Below are 25,106 nucleotides of genomic sequence, written 5' to 3' on the forward strand. Positions count from 1 at the left end.
TGACGTACAGTATCTCCTAAGCAACCGGGGTGGGGCCAAGACATCAAGGCAAGGTTCCTTGGCATTGAGAAACACCCAGGAAGTGTGGATGAACTATGTCTCCACCCAGGGCTTGACCCTCACTTTAAAGCTTCTTTCTGGAGTATTTCTCTTATCCGATCGCACCAACAGAACTAAAACACAATGTTTTATGAGTGTTATTCTCATGTCATGTTGTGTTCTCATATATTTATATTTTAGAGACTTACTTGTCCGTGAAAAGTTCATCAACTCTGCATCAGCCGAGCTATTCCTTAAATTTGAAGCAAGTAAGCGGTAGTCTAACGCTATTGGTTAGTTCTGGTCCGCACTCAGGTTCCTATTGCACAGAGCTCTGCAGGGCAGGGGGCGTGCGTAGCAAGAAAAAAAAGACGTATTGCTTACATTTTTTCACAGTACACGATGATATAATCACTTTTACAGATTTCTGACAAATCATACATAGTTTCTGAAAGGTGAAACCTCCAGAAAGCAGCTTTAAGGATGTAATGAAAGCAAATGGGGGATTCTTTTCTATACCTGCTGTTTATAGAATGGCTTGCCAGGCTAGTCAGATTTAGTTTTTAGAAGTAACGCATCAAATTGGCTAAATTTGGAAGAATCGGCAGGTCAGACGTACAAAAAATTTGAAATTGGTATCTGCCCTCATGACCAGAATCTGTGCATTTCTAAAATGACCAGTGACCTGTATTTGATATAGTGCTTTCTAGAGTTCTGGAACCCCCCAAAGCGCTTTACAACATTCACCCATTCACCCATTCACACACACACACGCACGCACGCACGCACGCACGCACGCACGCACGCACGCACACACACACACACACACACACACACACACACACACACATCCTGGTGAGGATGAGCTACAGTGTAGCCACAGCTGAGGAGCCAAATCCTTTGGGTTTCAAGTATATTTAAAATTCTAATTCCCTCTCACCACATATTCAACTCTGTATAAGTGGTTGGTCCCGTGAGGTTTATCCTGAACATGTACTCTTGTAATGAAAAGAAAAAAGAGAGCACTTGAACACTCCTATCTACAGACTACTTGCTTTACACACGACACCTCATCACAGATCCCCACAACGCCGTTTTAATGAAGCTGGTTTTATGCAGGTGGTCTCTCAGTGCTGGAAGCGTGGATGAAGTGGCTGCTGGGTCTTCCCTTAATATTGGCAGCATGTTTTACTAAATTTAGACTGCAGGAGAAGGGCAGTAATGGATCGTTTCCACTTTGATAAAACAGGAAATCCTCACCACAAATCTGTATTTATTGCTTATTTCCCACATTTCATATAAATCTGCATTTACATAACTGTTATAAAGAAAAGCAAAAAAAAAAAAAGGGCAGAAAAAGGTAAAAATATTTCATGAGGCAGGATGATTTGTAAACAAATATTTATGTGGTAATGTGAAGGTTTCATGCATTTCAATTGTGCAGTGACAGAAAACCTGTTTTGTTCAGATTAATTATCTCTCCACGCTCCATCTGCCAGTTTTGTTGAATCTTTGAAATGAGCCTTCCCCCAGAAACATCTATTCTAGCAGATGGTATTTTTAAAAGATGCTCTGTTTGTTTTATTTATTATTTTGTTTCTCTGGAGCTGAACAGATTCCTGCTACATTAACCTTATCGTCCTACGTTCTGGAGAAAGTTTGGCCTCCAACAGCGCTGCTGCCTTCTGTAGGGACCAAACTGCCTGATGATTTATCCTCATCGAGTCCACCTGTGAATCGACCATACTATCAGTTTAGAAATTTACATCTTCTTTTTTACGAGGATGATATCTGGTGGTTCAGATGGGGTATTGTGACAGAACCTTTATAGGTTGTCAGGTTTACAGATGATAGACATCCATCAACACATCACCACGCTTTACTGACTCTCCCAATGGCAGAGGGTGGACAGAGAGATGGAACTTTTCCAATGATACTGCTTAAATAGACTGTAAATGAGAATCAGACACAGACTCAACCCTGACATTTGGGCCGTCTATGTTTGGGAGCATGCGGAAACCACAGTGACCTCTACAGTGACCCTTCAGCTGTCAGTACTCTCGCACTTGAAGGCTTTTTTTAAATATTCAGCGCTGGTGGCATTATCTGTCCTTTATGTTCAATTGCTGCTGGTTATTTGACTTGGCATGGAATTTACAAATCATAATTCACTAAAGGATTTTGTCTTTTGCTTCTTTGCATCTGTTACAACATTGACAAATTGACACAAAATTTTTTTTAAAACCTCTAATTTGATAATCTAGTAAAAGTAGGTGTGAGTAGAGCTGGAATAATCTCTCACAAGAGGAGTCATTCTCCTCAAATTTGTTTTGAAGTGAGACATCCATTAACATGTCACTGTATTTCAGTGAAATGAAATTCATATGTTGAGCCTTGTTTATTATTTGTAGCACGGATATAATAAACACTCCTCCCTTTGTTGTTATTGTTTGTGCCGTCTGGTTATCAGGCGTTCTTATTGGTGGCAGGAGCAGTGGCGCCCCTAGATAATTTTCAAAGGGATGGCCAGAGACAGTTTAGGGGGTGGCACACCAGATTGGTCCATGTGATAACTCAAGATTTTAGCCTGTGATGCATTGAATGCTCCTTTATTCTTTTTCTTTATAAAATGATGTGCATCTAACATGCTTACCTCAAATTTGAAGAACACAATTTCAGTTATTTAGAACGGTATTTAAAAGAATTATGATAGAATTCTTAAAAACACTTTAATTGCTGTATTCACAAAAACTATAGGGTGTTTCTCAATGTCAAGGCGCCTTGCCTTGCGAGGCCAGACACCTTGTTTACAAGGACACTGTCCTTCCTTGGTCAAAGAAAATGGTTAAATGGAACAGACTTGCATCATATGACCGCGGCTTCCACGGCGGTCACGTAACGTCACGTGTCACGGGCGATAACATTATATTTTATATGTATTAGTTTCAGTATAAATATATAACGATCCTTTTACTTTTGAAATTGTGTATATGTTTATTAAATTAAATATATAAGCGAGTTCCTACCCGCTAGCCACCGAAGCTGCAACTACTAAGCAACTTACCAACAAAACCAACAATAGATAACTTCTTTGGATCTAAAAAAAAACATTTTTAATTAGCTGACTTACTTTTAAACTTGAAAATTGTCCCCGAAGTAGCCGCCGGCTTCTCATCCGCCGTCTTTTTGAAAATACCACGGTGTATTGTGGGTAATTTTTGACCAAGGCTCGCCTACAAGACACCTCCCGTGTATCCTTGCTCAGCTAGCTGAACGGCTAACAAACAGAGAACAAATTCCTCGGTAGAACATGAACATTGGAAACGACTGGAACACGTCTTGCCGGCTCCCAATGATGTATCTCCTAGGCAACCGGGGCGGGGCCAAGACATCAAGGCAAGGTTCCTTGGCATTGAGAAACACCCATAGAGTGAACAGGAGAAACATAAATGCTTTTTCAAAGTCTGATTACTTATTTACTCCCTCGGAGTGATTTTGTGTGGCCCTCACTAGCGTTTTTAGAATTGTGGAATTGTCTCTTCTGGAGCCCTTTGATATGAATTCATATAATTTAATATTTTATGTTTAAATTTTCAGTAATATGTCAAAGTTAGGCCTTGTTGAGCGGAACAAATGATCACATAAAAACAATTATATATATATATATATATATGTATATGTATAGATATGTATATATATATATATATATATATATATATATATATATATATATATATATGTGTGTGTGTCTGTGTATGTATATATATGTATTTATATATATATATATATATGTATGTATGGTGGCCAGTGAGGAGTTTTAATTTCATGATTTTGGCCCTCATCTAGAAAAGTTTAGACATCCCTGCTTTATTTGAAAGTGGTTGTTAGGTTCTTACAACAATAACTTTTTCTTTTAAGAGAAGGACTCTCTACCCATTTAAATCAACATTTATGAGACTGGAAACTCTTTAAAATTGTGGTGTAAATGAATGCCTTTTGAGTTCTATGTGGGTAAAAATGCTCTGGCTCTGCAAGTATCTTGCCTCTGTTTTATTAACAGCAATTTAACCCTTCTGCTGCATCTGTTCGCTCATCAAAGCTGATGTTTTATCTCCTTAAATAACACAAGCCTGAAGGAGTTCTGCCATTTGTGGAGTTGCTAATGCTAACGGTTAGCTTCTATGAGCCAAGGTGTGCTCTGCTCTCTACTTAAAGTAAAATCAGTAATGTAATGTTTGAAAACATTGGAAAATGTGTGAGGATCGTGGGTGATGATGTTTGTCTGCCTCCAGTTGACCTGCTTGGCCTGCTGAAGTGGCGCACCAACACCAGCTTGCTACAGCAGAACCTCTGTCAGCTGATGAAGGTGGATGGTGGAGAAGTGGTGAAGGTCAGTCTTCAATCTTCTTAAAAATTTATTCTTCTTTTCTTGCAAATTCTTGCGCCCTTGATTTATTTTTTCCCAAAATTTGCTTTAATGCAGATTAGCATGCACGATTAAAGTAACTGGACAGCTGGTGGCAGAGACGGTGCAGTCACAAAACAATCCTTGTAACCCTGGAAGTGACAGTTTCCTGGCAGCAAATTTACCAGTGATTTCTCTTCCTGTCAAAGGCACCGGGCTGCTTTTTTATGGCTTTGTTTTGATGTCTGGAGAGCAGAGAACATGCAGCACCACACACTGCTCACCGAAGAGAAAGGGGTGACTCGCTGTTAGTTGCATAGTCGGACCACTTAAGGCCTCAGTGTGGGGCAGATGAAGAAATCATCTTGGAGAGGATTTTTTTCATGGTGCCGGTGGAGTGCCTGCAGAGCAGCGTAGTTAGGACTCCATCTATCTGGCCTGATCAAACTGGTTTTATAGATGTATCAGCCTTTGCTGACTCATTTCATCACGCCATGTAGGTGTCATTAATATTACCACTACATTAGCACTCAGTCTCCAGGCTTTTAGCAGGCAGTGAGATGGCATTTTTCACTTGGTGTTTATAAAAAGATTTCTATACTGTTATGAAGACTGAGTCTAGAAACAATGCATGAATGGTTGCTAAAAGATGCATACAGAGAAGTATAGTTTCCTAATAATGTGTCTGGGTTAACACATTAAAACTGCACGATGCATTTTTTTTATTTACCCGATGGCCCTCATCTGTTCTGACATGATGGATTGACCACAGTATGGAGCGATAGCTAACAGTTTGAAAAAGAATGACAAAAGGACTAAAGATACACGATAAATTTAGTTCACAACAAAAATATTTGTTTTGGTTTAATTTGCAGTTTCTAAAACTACAAGGACCCACCTTCACACAGTTTGTCCAGAGGAGAAAGGAGAGAAAAACAAATACATGGAGCTGGGTTTAGTTTGTGAAACACCACAAGATTAAAATACAAACTGTTGTACGGTATCAAAGTTTGCTTTCGTTTCATTTGTAGTTCATAATACATGGACTCTTCATCATAGTTATTCCAGGGGGCATAGAAGAGGGATAGGAGTACATGGAGCAGGGTTTGTTTTTGCGTAAACAGTTGTTAAAGTTTTTCACATTGAAGAATTTTGTACAACACTACGATTAAAATATGAACAGTTGTATGTTATTTATCATCATATTTATCACATATGGTTATTTGTTATTTATTGGGAAAATAATATATATTTAAATGAAATAGCAATTTAAATATTAAACACTAAAAAGTATTGAAAATTGATACCGATAAGTACCGGTATCCATTTGTAGGTACTGGGAATTGGTACTTTATCGATTCAAATGCCAAAGGTATCTATCCCTAACGTGGGGACTTAATGCCGAGCTCTAGCTGGCAAATATATAGAAAATGAAAGTAAACACAGGCAATAAGTTTTGCTTTTTAACAAAATCAGCTGAGACGGCTAACTGGAGCGCTGCAGCACTCCATGAGCGTCTCACGGTTAGAGCTGAAGCGCAAATCACCAGAGAATGCACGGAGACTGATGGGGACAGACACCTTTAGGAGCGACTTGTTAAAAAAACTTAACGATCACGGCTTCAATCACAATAAAAAGCAAGTTATGTCCAAATAAACGGAAATCCGCAGCAGCTTAGAGACCGCCCCCATACCCCCTTTATGCTGCTATTGCCTAATCTTTTATAAAAAGAACATGATTGCGCCACTTTACCGCCACGGTCCGACCACTTGATGCTGCCACGGCGTTGCGGCAAATTGACGGCATTGTTTTGTAAAAACTGCTTAAGAAAACAAGCTGGAGGTGGTCATGCCACCCATCCCTCACTCTGGCTGCTATGAGCTGAGAAGCTCCAATATCTAGGAGGACCTATACGTAGAGCCGCTGATCCTCCAGCAGCAGCTGCTCTCCTGCATGAGAGGTGGTTTTATTCTAATTTTCCTTTTATAATACCACGATGTTAAATTAAGTGTAAAATGACAAGAATTGTTGTCTGGTCATTGAGTTTTTTTTTCAGCCTCCCATGGAATGAGTTTGACACCCCAGCATTGGGACGAGTATAGAGGCAAATTTGTGCTCCTGTTTGAGATATCTTTAACTCGTTCCCAGTAAGTTCCAGGAATCACAAAATCTGATTGGTAAAATAAAATCAAAATTTTCAAGACTTAAAATTGCTTTAACTCAAGAAGTTTTTGAAAAATGCTCTTAGTGTTTAACAGTTGCGACTTTAGATGATGGAAACACAAAATGTGTATTAGTTTCACTTTTTAAGAGAAAACAAAAGTTTTCATGATAGAAATGACTATTTCTAAGGATGTCTCTTGAATTTTTCATGCTTCAGTTCTAGCATCCATTTGGTGCTTTTAAACACTAGAGGATTTGCTTTTCTGCTGCTACCAGATGTCCTTGTCCACAAGTCAGAATAACTTGGCTTTTCTGTAGTAAAATATTACACGATACTTTGCCTTGTGAATTCACTTCATGGTGACTAAACAGACAAGTGCTTTTGTTAAAGTTTTTATTTAATTAACTCATTTAATTAAAAATGTTTCGGAATAATGATGCGTGCAGAATTATAATATTGTTTTTTACTGAGTATAGATAATTAAAGGTGTGGTTTACTTGTTTATTCAATACATTTACAGTGTCCTCTAGTGTAATTCAGTCGGTGTGTTTACATGTCCACCAGAAAACCGAAGGATTGTCCTAAAAAATGCATGTAAACGCGTTAGTCTGGCTGAAAGCGAACTCTTTCTAATTGAGCTGAAGCAGCCAGATAGCAATTCAAATACACTCTAGACCAAGCTAACACAGTTTAGACGCTCGCATTCCGGAAGTGACAAGACTGCAGAAGCTGTGTTCTGACAAGACCACCGTCACTAAGCAACACGCGCAACACCATAAAACAGGACAGTTCGTACAAAATAAGCTGTGCTTCAGTGTTGTTGTTGTGCATTCCTTCAGTCATTGTGCATGTCCTGTTTCAATTCTGTCTGCTTCACTCCTTCCAGCCTCTGTTTACTGCTTGTGTTGCTATAAGCTAACTGGAATATGATATGAAAAGGGGCATGTCGCCACCTACTGTACTGGAGTGGAACAAACTTTACATGCGAGGCTGGTTTTCTAATGGGCATGTAAACTAGGATAACACAGCTTATTACAAAAAGATCCACCTGGATCGACTTAGATGTCGGTCAGTGCTCATGTAAGCGCTGTGAATGTTGTAGGTGTAATAAAAGAAGCTATGATACTCCGGCTTTTAGATGCAGAAATTTGCTGTTGCAGAAGTGGACTGAAAGCAGCAGGATTGCTCATTATTACTGATACACACACACCTGCTTCCTGATTGGCTAACAGAATGAGTTCAGCCATGTTTCAAAGTCACTATCACCAAGACCCCCTCCGCTCTCTGTCCTCGCTGCAATTTGTTTTTTAAAAAGCTTCCCTGTGGGTGGATGCGAGCCACGATGGGTGAAGCCATGAATGCAAATTTGCAGTGTGACATAGATATGTGAGGATTTTCTAATCCTAGAGTTTCACCATCTGTTTTCTATCAGAAACTCATGCAGGATGTGTAGGAGACTGTTTTCATGTTCAGCATGCACGACAAACTCAGTGACCGATTATAATCAGAAATAATAATTAAAACATGTTTTTTCAGTCAACCACGCCTTTAAAGATATTAATGAATCAATGAATGAATAATATTTTGGTTTCAAAGGAACATCTTGCAAATTCAAACCAAAAAGTGTTACAACTATGTAACTTTGTAAGTTCTATGTATTTTTTAGCTGCCATAACACGCTGTGCATCTGCCTTCTCAGTTTCTGCAGGACACTTTGGATGCTCTCTTCAACATCATGATGGAAAACTCTGACAGTGACACTTTTGATACGTTGGTGTTTGATGCCTTGGTAAGCACAGACTGCAGACAAGAAGAGCCGAACGTAAACCACAGCAAAGAATCCTGTCAGCAGAAATAAATGCTTGAATACAAATGCAGCTCAGAGACAAATGATTAATGTTGTGAAATATTTAATGTGCTAAAACACTTTTTGATGGACACCCCTGCACCACTTGTGCTGCATTTTGATGTTGGAATAAACTGGAAGCGATAAAAGGAGATGTAAATCAAAAGTTTGAGAGAAATAAATTGAGTTTCACCTGGTTTAGTGGAAGAGTTTTGCTCTGTAATCTTACCACCTGAGCTAATCTGAAGATAAACATTTGATGCAACATTAGGGTTGAAGTTTCCTGTAATACAAAGCAAAAAGATGATGCCACAGACTCTTTGGTAATGTGTTGCTTGTAAATGTTGCTGTGAAATACACAAGAAGGTATCATGCCGAGTCCCATCTAGCATGCCTTCGGCTAACATCAGGGGTCTACGTCTCAAAAGGGCCGTCTTCTCTCCCCAAATAAGGACGAATAAATTGTGTTTTCAGGGGTTTGAGATCATCTGCAGACCAGAGAATTGAGAGAAAATTGCTTTCTGCTCAAATGCAATCTGGTGTAATTTCCCAATCTATTTCAACATATTGAGTAAGACAGGTAGAGTTTGGTGCCGTTCGTTAGGAGGCCTGTGGTTTACAATCTAATGAGCACATCTTTGTTCTCCTGACAGGTGTTCATAATTGGACTCATCGCCGATCGAAAGTTCCAGCACTTTAACCCTGTTCTTGAAACCTACATCCGTAAACATTTCAGCGCAACGCTGGCTTACACGTGAGTTCACTTCACTGTGATCAAGGACATTTCATTTAAAGGAATGATCTGTTTTGTCACAGGAGGTGTGGTGTTGTGTTTTCAGGAAGCTGACTAAAGTTTTAAAGAACTACGTGGACAATGCAGAGAAGCTGACGGAACAGCTGCTGAAGGCCATGAAGGCTCTGGAATACATCTTCAAGTTCATCGTGCGCTCCAGAGTCCTCTTCAACCAGTATGTGCTGCTGCATTAACACTAATGTATAAGGTTGGGCATCGAGAATCGAGCATCAATTGGAACCGGTTCTAACTGTTCATTTTTCCCGGAATCACGCAACGTTTTTTATTTCAATTCCTCGTTTCGATTTCTAGTATGCCGACGGAAAAGGAATCCGCAGCCGAACTCCGTGTAAAATAAAAGATGATCTGCAAATTGTGATCAATGCTTTTCAGAGCTCATCACACCAGCTGTCTGTGTGCACCGAGTCCTCCCTCCCCCACCCGGCGCGCAGCGGCCAGATATAAACAAATGCATCTGCCAAACTTTTACTCCATAATGTAAACTTTAACTCCTGCAGCGTAGAGGAAACTTGTTAAAATACGTCAACATGGTGGATTTAATACAAGCTTTAAAGAACAAACTCTGGATGGTGTGAGGTGAGTTTGTCTCACTGCAGAAATAAAAACACACAGAGCGTCAGAAGGCTGAACAATAACCTGTAGAATAATTAAAGTCATGCTAGAGAAGCTTTTCTGTGGTGGACCACACCAGCTTCTGCCACAATAAATAAATAATAATAATAATAATAATAATAATAATAATAATAATAAATCACACACAAAGTTGTGAACATTTTAATTTCCTTTCTGAACTATTTCTGTTGAGAGTTTTAATGTTTAAAATCTGTTAGATTGTTACTGACAGCAGCTACATTTAGGTTTCACTTCCTGTTCTGACTGAATGCTGCTGCAGCATGGAGGTGTAGTTCTCAGTCATCCTGGACATGATCATCCTGAGAGTTTTAGCTGAAAACAGCTGGACGTTTCTGGATATGTTGGAGACATTTAGCCTCTCATCCCAGAGGCTTCTTCCAGACTTTGGTTGTGGTCAGAAACAAACACACTGATTGTGCTGCAAGTCTTTTCTTTTTTTTCTCCAAAACATGTTTTTGTCTAAATGAAGGTGATGTTATTGTTCATAGAATTAAAATTCATGTTGACGTTAAGATTATTTAATCAAGTAGGACCTGTGGTTAGCTGGCTCATTTAAAACATGTCATGTCTTCAAAGAAACTGAATCGGGAATCGATAGGAACCGGAATCGAAACGAGGAATTGGAATCGGAATCAGAATCGTTCAAAAGCAAACGATGCTCAACCTTACTAATGTAACAGTTAGTACTTAAAAACACCAAAGATGCATCAACATACAGCAAGAGTTTAGTTAACGTCCTCTACTAATAACATTTTGCAGCATGTCAGATGAGGTATGGGGCTGGTGTTAGGGATGGGAATCTCACAACTCACTATTCAATTTGATTCCAAATCTCACGGCGACGATTCGATTCTGAATCGATTCTCAATCAGTTCTCTTAGTAACAGGTCACTAGAGTGTAGACTAGAGTGTGTGTGTGTGTGTGTGTGTGTGCGTGCATGTGAAGAAGCGGGTAAGAGAATACAATGTCATGCGAAACATTTTAAACTAGCATACAGGTTTTGTGATGCATTTGCATGTATTCACATAAACCAGTAACATTTATCACTGAACACAAGAATAAAAGGCACTAATTAGTCTTAACAAGCATCAGTTATGCACAGCGCTGTCGGCATGAAACAACACACCAACTTACTTACTTTTTGACTCATAAAATGCACACAGGACAATAATAAAGGTAAGTATCTGCTATATTTCAGCAGACTGCAGCTCAGGCAGTTAACGCCGGAGCAATGATGTGTTCAGGGATGCTTGGAAACATGACTGTTTGCATAACAGCGACATGAAACAACACATAAACTAAATAGGACAACACCATATAAACATTATGAAACATAATGGAACTCACTTCTTGACTCATGAAAGACAGAATAATAGGAAAGGTGAGACGCTGTTGTATTTCAGCAAACTGCAGCGCAGGAGCACATAGAGCGAGTACACAGTGAGCAGCTAATGCCAGCACTGGCTCCAGCAAAGATGCATTCAGGTACTCCCAGAAACATGGCAGCTTACAGAAAGGCTTTCCGACAAGATCGATTCTTGATTATCTTAGGTGTGTTCTTGCTGTGTCTTTGTAAATGCATGGATTCTTGATTATGATTCGATTCTGAATCTTTATAAGTAGGAATCGCAATTCAAATGTGAATCAGTTTTTTTCAGGCACCTCTAGCTGGTATGATGCCCTCTCCATTTTCAAAAAACAATGAAGCCAATTTGCCGCAAAGTGGAGGCGTCTTCAGGGAGCCTTTGGTCAGTCATACGTGGTCAGCCTGTGGTGGGAATGTGGCACGATTATTGCTTTTCTCAAAAGATTATGCAATAGCTTTATAAAGGGGTTGTGGGGGTGGTCCCCATGCTGCCATAGACACCCTATTAGCTTGGATGTAACTTGTTTTTTATCCCAATTGAAGCTGCGCTCCTTACAGTTTTTTCACACATGATTAAGACTAACCCTAACCCAGTGCATGTAATTCTACTGAGGAAGATGTTCACCCAACTAAAAAACACATTTTATTGTGCTGTTTAACAAGATCAGACATGGCGTGATAATTACACTACAGATGTATTAATTTTATATTTTAATAAAACGAAGTTTGATTGTTCATTTGAATTTCTCTCTCTCTCTCTCTCTCTCTCTCTCTCTCTCTCTCACACTCACACTCACACTCACACTCACACACACACACACACACACATGCTAAAACTCTTGAAATAGAACAGGTCTGACCATAAGACTGACCATCTGACTGCCCTGCGGTGGGATTGCTATTCCAGCCTCCAAAATTTTTTAGTTTAGTCACTTCAGTTGCAGAGATGAGCACCATGGACAGTCAGAGTCGTTACAGATATCTTCTGATGATAAAAAAGGAAATTATAAACTGTTTTCCAACACCGGTAGGCTAGGAAAGTCTAAAGTAATCCCATGTGATCTGTTTTCAATAGTACACCAGTTGTTGCAACCGTAGGCTGTACTAAAAACAGGCATGTGCTCACGCTACGTCAGTGGTCCTCAATCGGAGGTCCGAGGGCCCGTAAACCTCCCCTTTCTATTCTCCTCCACCCCCCGCACTGGACATTTCATTCTGTCCAATTACGCTTCTACATATTCATGTTTGAACTAATTAGCCAAACAGCAACCATGCAGCAATCGCAGGTAAAAAATGCTAAGTCCCGTAGCTTGTTGCATACAACTGGAACAGATGTAAAGAAAAGGATGTCTTTTTCACTATGAGTAACATTTCCAAACAGCCAACTTTGCCTTTATTTAAGAGCAGAGCGGTTTAGGGGAATTCCCTTCTTTCAGTCAACAAACAGCTGAGTGACAGCTCGCAGCAACAAGGGGGGTGATGCTCTGCTCTGCTCTACATGCGACTGGAGAAAACTCCACACTGTCTCTGTCATCTCATTAGAAGGGATTTAAACCACAGGAATGGTATGACAGAGACTTGTATTGGTTTTTAAAAACCGTAGCACAAAGTCAAACCAAATTCCAGCCCTGGCCTTCTGATGTCAGAACTGGGATGACGGCGCTAAGACAGACAAAACGGGAATGTAATTTGGCCATGTCTGTTGGTGTTTTTCTAACTGGGGATGTCAAATGGATGAGGTTTGGGCTGATGTGTGATCCTGGGCTAATTGAGTGCGTGGAGTTTGATTGGTTTTCAGCCCAGTGTCTGGAGGACACTTTGTCCTCTGCCTCACTTGTAAAACCACGGCGGTATCGCTCTTTTCCCACACAGACACCAGAATTTACAGACATGTAGTTGTTGAAGCCCGTCGCTGCTGGAATGACAAAATGGCATCATCAACAGGGGTTTGGCTTTTTAATACGGACTAGTGGGACATTTCTATAAAATTGAGGAGGATCACCCTAATCAGGGTTTCCTGCGGAGGCATGAGGCTGTCCAGAGCTCAGTGAGCTCCTCGGTGCTGCGGGTGAGCGGCAGCTTTAAGTAATTGTTGTGGTTGGATCTCTGAGACGGATGCCTCTAATCCTGTGATTTCTGTAAGCCCTCAACAGTGGCTGGCCTCTAACGTGTAATTCCTGCACCGCCTCCAGATATATTATAGCATCACAAAACCCACCTCAGTGGAGGAAGTCAGGGGATTTCTCACACAGAAGTCGGACCAGCTTGCCTGTTTCTTCGGCCTCCTGCAGCTTCCGTTTTCAAATCTTTTAACTCCTCCAGTAAGATCTGGCTTTTATTAGGTTGCTGCAAAATTGTGGCTTTCTTCCAAGCTGATAATCACGTTGTGCATTCTTGGGGAGGCTATAAGTGGACAAAAACATATTGGGGTGAATTTAACCCTGGTTTACAGATGAAAGTATCGGATTTCTTTCTGTGATCTTTTGCTTTTTGTTATTACAAAGAAATTCGTCACCTCACATAGATTAGAAAGCAAACCAAACATACTCTAACCTGACCTGTGCTGTTTTCCACTAGTTCTCTAGCTGTTAGTTTAGGTTGTTCATTTTTCACAGTTTTGTTTGTGTGTGACAACAGGCAGGAGCTTCAGGGTCTTGCCATGTTGTTCTAAATCCTAATCCCGCTGGCAGCAAGAGTGATGTCTGTGGTTCTGATCCGAGTGTATTAGCATAGATAACCCAGTTTTTAATGATTTAAGAGGGAAAGTTGATACTGGTCATTTCCAACACCGGTGGGGCTGTTTACATGAGGATGAAACAAACAGCAGCCTGCCGGACTAACTCTCTCCTTCGTGTCCTCCCAGGCTCTATGAGAACAAAGGAGAGGCCGACTTCATGGAGTCCTTGAGGAACCTTTTCACATCCTTTAATGACATGATGAGCAGTAATTCAGAGAACACTGGCATGGTGAAGGTAGGCTTATTATCACACGAGTCCAACTGTGTATTATCGCTCCAACTCCGTGCCAGGAGGCGTCTACTGCGGCATGAATAGTAAATAACTGCTGCTGTGTGAATAGTAAATAAATCTGGTGTGATTAACTTTGGATGACATACTCTGTGAGGAGGGGAAGCGTGAGGCTTGTTTCTGCTGCAGCGGCTTATTGGATGTTTATATCTGACTTCCTTCTTGTTGACTGTCTTTGTGTCTTTACCTTTTTTCTGTATAGATTTTCCAAATCTTAAATCTTTTTTCCCATGCTTTACTTTTGAGGCTGCACATACAATAACATTTAGAATACGTTACATTGTTAGTTTTCATATTTTTAATAGCATAATTTTAATTTAGATGCTTTTAGCTTCAAAGGGATTTTTTAGACAATTTGAAGGTGTGTTTCTGTCAATAATTACTGCCTTACTTTTTATAGATGGCTTCTTTAGTGGACTCTCTAAAAAAATGGTGTTTACATTCTACAGGACTGACAAGCTAACAGCTAGTCAGAGCACCTCCAGCTAAGACCTCCCTATAGCCCCACTCCCCACGTTACTTGGTTGGAGAGGTGTCTGATGGCAGTTTATTCTAGCTTCAGCTTTGCTACTATAAATGCCAAAATCCTCCTCAGGGTGCCGCGGCAAATTCCGTTTTGAAAACGCTGTGGTCCTGTAAAAACAGCTTTTGTGTTGCTGGGATACAACAAGGCATGACATTAAGGTGTAAAGCATCTCACTAGCATAGTTTACTAGCAAAACTTTAGCTAGCATGCTATCTGCTATTTATATTAATTAATTAATACATGTATAGATTTAATATTTATTTTTACACTGGAGCAGTTTTAAGACTTTTACAATTTGAACTTTACTGTACTTGGACTAGCCGTTAGTTCATCAGTCTTGCCAGTCTTGTATACCCTGTTTCTCAGAACTGAGGCTTTTCAGGAACCTGTTAACTAAAAGTTAGATTGTTCAAATGTTTTAAACAGGAGCACACTTCAAAATGACTCCTGAGTCTGAACACGATGTAAATGGTAAGTGGTTCGTATTTATATAGCACCGTCTAGAGTCACCACCACAATTGGCTTAAACAAACATCTGACAAATTGTCTTATTGTTTGTTTTAATCTCTTAAAAAGGCTCCCATTGGGCATTAAGTGCAAGATTTTTATATCCATTCTACAGAAAGGAGTGGTGCGTAATACCTGATGCTTATCCTGGGATATGACAAACAAACATGTGTGTTTGATTTGTTATGGCAGAGTGACTTTGTTCTTTCTTATTTAAACAAAAAAATCCAGCAAGAACTGCATTTGTTTTACAAATAATAACAATTTATCCTTTATAGGTTGTGATTAAATCAGTGCAACAGATTATTTTTTAAATCAAAGTATAATAGTATTTATTCCCAGATATCCAGAAGTGATACGCCGTTGAAAACGTATTTGGAGGAGATTAGAGTTTTTTTGTGCAGCCTTATTGATTTTTCTTGCATCTTCAACTTATGTGTGTTTGTTTTGTGTTGATTTCTGTTGTTTGTTCCTTTATTTGTGTGGTTTTCCTCCCTACGTCTCTGTCTGACCCTGCCTGTCCTGATGCTTGGGTCTCCTCTGGCACTCTCCTCTTTAGCTGCTTCTAAAGGTATTTAATTCTCTGCTTTCCCCCCGTTTACCCACATGAATCCTGTTTTTCATGCACTTTGTTTTCTTTTATCTTGTACTCTGTGACCCCAGATTAAAAGCAAACGCACAAGGATGTGTTTCTCCCCCTCTGCCTGTACACACTCACCTCCAAACACACCTATGCTTTTAGAGATAACATAATCACAGGGTGCATGCACCTCGGAACACCTACAGCAGATCCATGTGCACAGTCAACCATATGAGCAGCTCGGGACTCAATTAGGAGTCAGTTGCTGTGTAATTCGGTGCGATATTAGCTTTACTGTCGGTAAATTAAAACCTGATCTTGAGGAACGGCCATGTAACCGAGGATTCTTGCTTTCTTCCCAAATCCACCTCACAGGCACCATAGCAGGTGGCAGCTAATGAGCAGTCCCATTATACATCTAAGGGCTGAATCCTGATGAACATCTGGACAAATCTGCACGCATGCATGTGAAAACTTTGATAAACACACGCTCATTTCAACTTTAATCAACAAATGCAAACAAATTCTTATGAGGCTTTACACTGGTGCTAAAATAAAGTCATTTCTGCACAACAGGTAGGAGTTTAGTTGCCATTGGGAACAACATGGGGAAAAGATTTTCAACGGGTAAACAAAGAGATGTGATTGTTTTTCTTTCTCATAACAGTCTGACTGTAACTAAAGCAAAAATCGTTTAAAATCCAGTCCTCAGATTTGTCTTTCCTGCCTGCAGAGAGATGAAGGTGTTTCTTTGTGCATAGTAAAGCACTAAAAATGACTGAATGAATAGGATTAGTTTGGATTAAAGCCGAGCTTTATTTGGATTTCATGACTATCTCCTGAAAATCCTACGGTGAGGATAGAGATGTCCTCCGAAGTTGGTCTCTGCTTGATGCGTGCAGAGACTCAACATTAAAGTTGGTGCTTTCTGTGTTTCCAATTTATTTAAATGCCAGCAATTATTTCTGACAAGTTTCAAATATAAACCATGCACGGTAATAAGTACATCCAGTAAGCTGCAACTGCACAGTTAATCAATGTCTATAAGATGGACTGGCAGTGAAGCCAATTTGCACAGTTACTGTATAAACATGCCAGCCCACCTTGGCTGGCATTTAGCTGCAGTCAGTTAGGGAGGAAGGTGTCAGCTTGGTTAATCATTAGCGTTATTAATCACCTCTCTGTGAGCGGTCATGGTGTTTATGCACTTGATGACTGTATTGTATGGCGGATGGGCCAACTCAAACTGAAGGTGAGCTCAAACACATAATTGTGTTTTTAAAAGAAGTGATTTCGTTGAGCTCAGGTTGTTTCAATAATTTAAATATTTGAGAGAAAAAATGTTCTTTGCATCAGTCAAACTTTTGTTGTCTGCATGCTCCTTTTACTGTTAGTCGTCATCATCATCATAATGCATTTTATTTGAAGCGCCTTTCTAAAAACTCAAGGTCACTGTACAGTAAGAGAAAATAAAACATTCAAACAAGCACAACAAAGGAAAATAATTACAGTACAAGACTAGTAAATTTAGAACCAAGATAAAACACATAAAATACAGTTATGTCATGGTTTTGATATTACTCCTACTTCCTCCTACTTCCCTTCATGTTCTGATGCGGTTCCCTTTGTCCCATCCTGTCTGTTTTCATCAGCTTTTGGCAACACATTTGCTACTGATTGATTATCTGCATGGAAGTACCAGCAGTTTGAAACAGTCAGGGCCACTATTATTTTCTGTCATACTAATGTAAATGCCCTATCAGGATTGGCCATAATCAGGCAATGCAAAGTTTACTTTTGTGCAGCGCTGAGGAATGCCCCATCTCCTGTCCTCCCCCTGCAGTCCACCCCAATGGCCATGGCTTAGAGCAGTGGTTCCCAAACTGTTCAGCTTCAGACCCACATTCAGCAATTGTTAAGACGTACGACCCAAGATATCATGACGACATGAAGATGAAACATGCTTGAAAAGCAAAAAATTTCTAGCCTATAAAGCTAAAAAAAACTGTAGCAGTGGCAAAAGATCGTGCTCTGCAAGTTGACCTAGCAATGTTCCATTGTAGCCTCAGCAGGTCTACCACATGCCTGAACACTTTTAGGTCCAGGTAACACGGCGCTCTACAGTATGTTCGTAGAGAGACACTGGGCGGGCTTCGCACCAGAGCTGCGATGGAAAAAGAACTATAAAGAAGACATCAACTCAGGAATGGCGCTCGTTTGAAATGGCTTAGGCATCAAATTTGGATGATTTACCTCTAATCCACACTGGAGGCATCAGCAGTGCAGAATGGTCGTGGCAGTCGCTACGCATCAAATAGAATCTGTTATAGTCTATGGGGTTGATCCAAACCGGCCGTGGTGCGGAACATTAAAGGAGCGCCCCAAAGGAGGCTTGCTGCACTGCCAAAGATAGGATTGGGTTCGATTTTTGCCACAAGCTGCTTCTGGGATACGTCAATTTCCGCTGTTAACATAGGGTTAGACAGGAAATCACACAAAGTGTAAAATTTCCTGTAATTCACTGAATAAAAGACTACTGTAGCAATGCTATTTCATATCTAGGTCGATTACACCAAAACATTTTACCTAATGGCTTATTTACTCCCAGCATATTATAAGACGTACAGCAGTGTGCTTTTCCTGGGTTTAATCCTGATAGTGGAGAGGAACAACATCATAAATGACATCAAACAGTGATATTAAAAGGGATCGCCAACTTCTTCTACTTCTTCTTGATTTAATAGCAGATGGGATGAACAAACCGTGACCTTTATAGTCATATATATATATAAATATATATGTATATATATATATATATATGTATATATATATATATAGATAGATAGATAGATAGATAGATAGATAGATAGATAGATAGATAGATAGATAGATAGATAGATAGATAGATACCAGTATATCGATATAGATATATAGATCCGGCTACACCACTGAGACTCCCCCGGTGTAGATTGATGCACCGCAAAGCACCCGGGTAAACTGTCCAGCTGCCATTCCGTGCCGCTGATGCCTCCAGTGTGAATTTGGGGACATTTCTTTAGCCTCTTTTATAAAATCATGCCACCAATTTGCTGCAAGGATGAGCCAGCATCAGGGAGCCTTAGGTAGTTTGTAAGTGGTCAGACTGTGGCAGTAATGTGAAAGAACAAAAACAATCCTTTATATAGTGGTGCATATGTGTCCTTTTTACAAACAATAGCACAATGGCGGTGTATAGGGGGTATGGGGGTGATCTCTGCGCCGCCACGGACTTTCAATTAGCTTGGACATAACTTACTTTTAATTATGAGCAAAATTGCACCCATTAAGTTGTTTTGACGAGCCACTCCTAAAGATGTCTGTCCTCTTTAGTCCCTGTGCAGTCTCAGGTGATCTGAGCTCCAGCTTTAACATACAGAAACCCCTGGAGCGCAGCATTTCTCCAGTTTATTACCTCAGCTGATTCTGTTTAGAAAGGCAAAATTTACAGCCCGTGTTTACTTTCATTTTCAAAATAGTTGCCAGTTGGAGCTCTCCAGTGACTCCCCACGATACCATGACACCACCCTCTGTTGTGCCAAGGCGTGATATGCACTCAGGTCTGGCATTGCGGCAATATTACAACCAAGCTTGGTGGAACGAATGTCGCAAAATTCCCACATCACCATGCCGCCATGGCGCGTTCATAAGACTCATCGTGGCGGCTGTATTACGCAGATTCACCTGCATGGTGTGCATTCTAAAAAGGGCTTGTGAGACATGAGCAGATAGAGGTACTTATTTATTTAGAAAGGATATTTTTGGTTCTTCTTTGACGGTGTACTGCAGACTGACCCGTTAACTGATTTCAGTAGCAATGAATATGTCATGTGGTTTGTTGCTCTGATTGGTCCTAGTGCCGTCCAGTAGCTGCAGAGACCGTTTGAAAGACAACCATTTTGTTCCAAAGAAGACATGCATGAATGAATTAGAGTGGAGACTTTGGGCCAGACCCTCTCATCTAATATCAGTGACTGACCTCGAAAAGATAAAGATCAAAATCCCTGTAAACATATTTCCAAACCTTGTGCTAAAATGTCTCTGAAAAAGGGGGATGCTGTTACAGCTGCTGGTAGACCAGCTCTACATTTAACCCTATATTAAGAATAAGATGTTATTTGAGTTCATCTGTGCCCACAAAGGTGCATATCCTGATGTTATGATTTGATTTATCACACTGACAGAGCCACACCTCCGTCAGTGCGCCCCGAGGCAGCTGTAGCTACATCGCAGCTCATCACCATCAGTGTGTGAATGTTTGTGTGAATGGATGAATGATGCACTGTAGTGTAAAGCACTTTGGAGTCCTTACTCTGAGAGGCGCTGTACAAGTGCGGGTCATTTATCATTCATTTAAATGTAAGATTTAAAGATGAAAATGAGCAAACATTAGATCATTTTTCAGCAGCACACACTCTACACAACCAAAAATGTAACTCTTCTAATTTGTCACCCGCTGTCTGTAATTTGTCTATTTCCGTTGATCTCACTGTCCAATATGTTGATTGAGTCTGTTCAGGTGTTTTTGAGTCTTTAGTGTTTTCAGTTTAAATCTCAATTCCTATCTTCCTTTTGTGAAATTTAGTTCACAAATCCCACTACTTCACTCCTGCATAGATGAATCAGCCTAAGCTTTTCTCCTGTTTTAATCTCCTGAAGGGTGCTGCACTGAAGTACATCCCCACCATTGTCAACGATGTCAAGCTGGTTTTTGACCCAAAGGAACTCAGGTAATTGAACTTTTATTTATTTATTGGTCATCTGACCAGTTTTCTCATTCGGTTATTTATATTCTGAGGGGAATCCGCTTGTATAATAGATCTAACAGATCTGTGGTTGCTCTGAAGATGAGGTTTATTTAAATATGCATCACTTTTAATTAAAACTTTATGAAAAAAAAAACTTCATGGTGAGGTGGACTGAAAAGAAGTTTTATTTATTTTCTTAGGTGCCTTTTTCTCCCAACATTCACTCTATATACAGTGATGTCTTTTGTCTTTTGCTTAAACTTGCTCAGGTTGCCATGGAAACCCTATGACTGCGACACTGAAGTTCTCATATGTAGTTAATGTTGCCCACTGCGAATGTCATCAGCTATAGCGCTATATGCTTGCCTGCATAACCGATTCTTTATGAAGTGCCACGCACTGATCTGTTCATTTATGAATGTGGGGAGGAAATAATCTGTCAGTCTGTTTGTCTGGGTGACTTCTTTTCTGCCTTTTTGCAGACTTGAACCCCTCTGGGGTTTAAGGTTTCAGGCTAAATTACTTTTAGTTTCAGTAAGAATACTTGAACATGATTAGATAACACATTTTAATGCCAGGAAAAACAGAGTGAAACATAACCGGTTCACAAGATTTATTTTTTTGGCGCAATTTTATAAAATAAATTAATAAAAAATACTAGCATCACTTTTGACTGTAGCTGTAATTGTTAAACATGTGGTACACCTGGACCGTTAATCTGGCTTTTCATCAGAGGCTTAATGAATGAGCAAAGGTGGCATCAGCTGTTCGTGTTGCTAACACAAACCATGCCAAGACCCTGCGCTGGAGGCAACCAGACTGAAGCCTTGGGGATGGAGGGTGTTTCATCTGATGCCAAAACCATTTTCTCTCCTCCTTCAGTCTGAGCCTGGCTGCCTGTGTAATGAGCAGAGGAAACAATAAGCTTTATGCATGAATGCAGGTTTCATCTTTTAACATCTGAACTGTTTCTGGTTTGATGTTTGGGGAAGCGTGGGGATCAAAGGAGTGATTTTTAGCTCCAATATTCCAGTTAAAAGTTCCACAGAGGTCCTTTGTGTCAGTTCTACATCATTGCGCTGAATTTGATGAAATAGAAAGTATCTTAAATTGCAGTAATTTTGATGACTGCTCTCCTGTGACTCCAGACTATCTGAGGATTCAGTAAATTTAGTAAAAATTTCACAAACTATACTTTTCACCAAATATTATATTGATGCTTAATAATATTAGGCTTCAGATGTCATTTTTAGGAGGTTTGACATAAGTGGTGAATAGAAAGCTGGATCAGGTGACTTCTTTCCACAGATAATTTAGCTGTATATATTTAATCTCTTTATTCTTTGTAATTTTGGATAGCTCCACAGTTAAGTAAATGTTTTGTTATTGCAATTATTTTTTTGATGCATTATTTGACATTTGCAGAAAGTGCTCCAGAGATCTGTGTAATATTACTAGAAAATTTCATAATTCTTTTTTTTATTACCACCCTTGAGGCTGGTCTAGGTGAAAGGAATGGGTAACATAAAAAGGCATGTGCAAGATGTTAAAAATTAAACAAGTTTTTTTTATTACAAACAGAATAATGTACAAGAGGACACTACTAACCAAACTGAAATTAAGCTCTTAGCCATTTAACGGCATTTGCACAAAGTACTCCAAAAGTCTGTGTAATATTAGATATTTTGTGATTTTTCTTTTTTTTTAGATTAAATTTCCACTTAACAACACAAAAACTCAGCTTAATTCTCTAAACTGTTGATTTGACGTTGCATGTTATTTTCTTTATTGACCTTGTGATTTCTATGTTTATGTTTATGTATTTAGCAGATGCTTTTGTCCAAAGCGACTTACAAGTGATAATCGGCATGTTGCCCTTGAGGCTAACAACAACAATAACAACAACAACTTGACATCAATCATGGAGAGTAGGGAACAAGGAGTGGACAGTAGAGAGGGGGACGGGTGCAGGTAGGGTGCTAGTTAAGAAGATGCTCTCTGAAGAGCAGGGTCTTCAGGAGTTTCTGAAAATTGAAAAGGAAGCCGCAGTTCTGGTAGTGCTTGGAAGGTCATTCCACATTTGTGGAACGATGCATGAGAACAGTCTGGATTGTCCTGAGCGTGGTGTAGGCACTGCTAGCCGACGATCCTGTGATGACCGGAGCAGCCGGGCCGAGACGTAAGCCTTTGCGAGAGGATTCAGGTAGATGGGAGCCGTACCTTCTCGGACTTTATATGCTAGTGTTAGCAATTTGAATTTGATGCGTGCTGCTAGCGGTAGCCAGTGGAGCCCAATGAACAGAGGGGTGACATGTGCTCTTTTTGGCTGATTGAAGACCAGACGCGCCGCTGCGTTCTGGACCATTTGAAGAGGTCTCACAGTACACCCTGGAAGACCAGTTAGAAGGGCATTGCAGTAATCGAGGCGGGAGATGACAGTAGATTGCACCAGGAGCTGGATGGCATGTTGTGTTAGGTATGGTCTGATCTTTCGTATGTTATACAGCGCAAAGCGAGCAACAGAGGCAACATGATCTTTAAACCTCAGGTGTTCATCAATCACAACACCCAGATTTCGAACTGCCTTTGAAGGAGCCAGAGATAGGAAGACATTTTGGATTGAGATATTGTGCTGTATGGATGGTTTTGCTGGGATGACAAGTAGTTCAGTTTTAGAGAGGTTGAGTTGGAGATGGTGGGATTTCATCCATTTTAATATGACAGAGAGACAGTTTGATATTCGTGCAGAGAAAGTGTGGTCGTCCAGTGGAAATGACAGGTAGAGCTGGGTGTCGTCTGCATAGCAGTGGTAGGAGAAGCCATGTGATCGAATGATCTCACCTAGTGAGGTGGTGTATATGGCAAAGAGAAGAGGCCATAGTACAGAGCCCTGGGGGACTCCTGTGGCAAGATGGTGCACAGTAGAGGATTGTCCAAGCCAAGATACACTAAATGATCGTCCTGTGAGGTACGATTCAAACCAGGCCTGTGCTTTCTCTGTGATGCCCATGCTAGAGAGTGTGGACAAAAGGAAGCCATGGTTGACGGTGTCAACTGCAGCCGATAAGCTGAGCAGGATAAGCACTGAGGATTTGGCAGTCGCTCTAGCTTCTTTTAAGGATTCCGTCACTGCTACCAGAGCAGTTTCAGTGGAGTGGCCCTTTTTGAACCCATATTGGTAAGGGTCAAGCAGACAGTTTTGTGAGAGATATTCTGTGATCTGCTTGAAAGCCACCCTTTCAATGATTTTGGACAGAAAAGGGAGGAGAGAGATAGGTCGGTAGTTCTCCACATGATTTGGAGGAAGAGATGTTTTTTTTTTTTTTTAGCAGCGGTTTAACCTGAGCATGCTTGATAGAGGTGGGAAATGTACCGGATGTCAGTGAAGCGTTGATCACATGTGTGACTGCTGCGGCTACTGTAGGAGCAATAGCTTGGAGCAGCTTAGTCGGAATTTCTGCTCATTTTCAATTGTTTATTTCTGTTGTTGTTTTTGTGTCTCTGCAGCAAACTATTCACGGAGTTCATCCTGAAAGTCCCTCAGGGTCGCCTGGTGAAACAGAAGCTAGACTGTCTGATTGACATCGTTCACAGTGATCTCTTCACTCACCATGGTGAGGCGCGCGCACACACACACACACACACACACACACACACACACACACACACACACACACACACACACACACACACACACACACACACACACACACACACACACACACACTGCTCAGTTTTTCAGTGCATGTGATCTTTCTCTGTTCAGTTACGACCCACCTGCCAGGGCTGAGTGAGGTAAAGGTCATTGCTGAAGCAAAATGGAAAATCTTTGTTTTCTTTTTAAAATTTGCTGCCAAAATAAAGGTTCTCATCTCTACAGCTGATAGTGTTGAAGCACACTTTTTTAAACCCGATTTTTCAGACTTACTGCAGCAGTTAGAGTTGAGTTTTTTCGTAGTTATTACTAATTATTAAAGTAAAGCACATGTGACAATCATTTTTATTGCACTAAAAGCCAGCAAAGCTGTGTAGTAGTCATAAACGAGCCAATGGAGACATGTTTTTTGAGGTTGGTGTGTTTTATTCTTCACAATTCTGTTTCACTGTTTATTTCTTAAACGTTCCTAAAGTTTCTTTTTTCAGTAAACAGGTTTTTAAAAGACCAAACACTATGCTTTGATGGTAACTAATTTCATCTTCTGGGTTCTGTTTTTGGCTTCCAAGAGCTATCAAGCAGCCATTCATCAGACAGAAAGTGGACATCAGTTTTTAACTTATAAGCTGGTCTTTGATCCATCCTTTAGCATTCAGACACACATAGGCAATAAGCACAGTGTAATGGCATGTCTGTCCTGTTCAGTAAGGGCTGATATTGAACACAGCACAGTGTAAATGTCACCACTTTCTGCCTAATG

General features: G+C 40.3%; 1 protein-coding gene across 2 annotated transcripts in view; it reads left to right on the plus strand.

Annotated features, from left to right (window-relative positions):
* The window catches only part of dock1 (dedicator of cytokinesis 1), a 297,928-nt gene that overhangs the window by 97,600 nt on the left and 175,222 nt on the right, over window positions 1–25,106 (plus strand). For both annotated transcript variants that reach the window (XM_054749267.2, XM_054749268.2), the window contains exons 19-25: window positions 4,332–4,429; window positions 8,308–8,397; window positions 9,108–9,208; window positions 9,294–9,422; window positions 14,132–14,240; window positions 20,603–20,673; window positions 24,199–24,305. In XM_054749267.2, the coding sequence (XP_054605242.1) occupies window positions 4,332–4,429; window positions 8,308–8,397; window positions 9,108–9,208; window positions 9,294–9,422; window positions 14,132–14,240; window positions 20,603–20,673; window positions 24,199–24,305 (705 nt within the window). The remainder of the gene's footprint in view (window positions 1–4,331; window positions 4,430–8,307; window positions 8,398–9,107; window positions 9,209–9,293; window positions 9,423–14,131; window positions 14,241–20,602; window positions 20,674–24,198; window positions 24,306–25,106) is intronic.

This window comes from Nothobranchius furzeri, chromosome 16 (genome assembly GCF_043380555.1).
Source record: "Nothobranchius furzeri strain GRZ-AD chromosome 16, NfurGRZ-RIMD1, whole genome shotgun sequence".
NCBI lineage: Eukaryota > Metazoa > Chordata > Actinopteri > Cyprinodontiformes > Nothobranchiidae > Nothobranchius > Nothobranchius furzeri.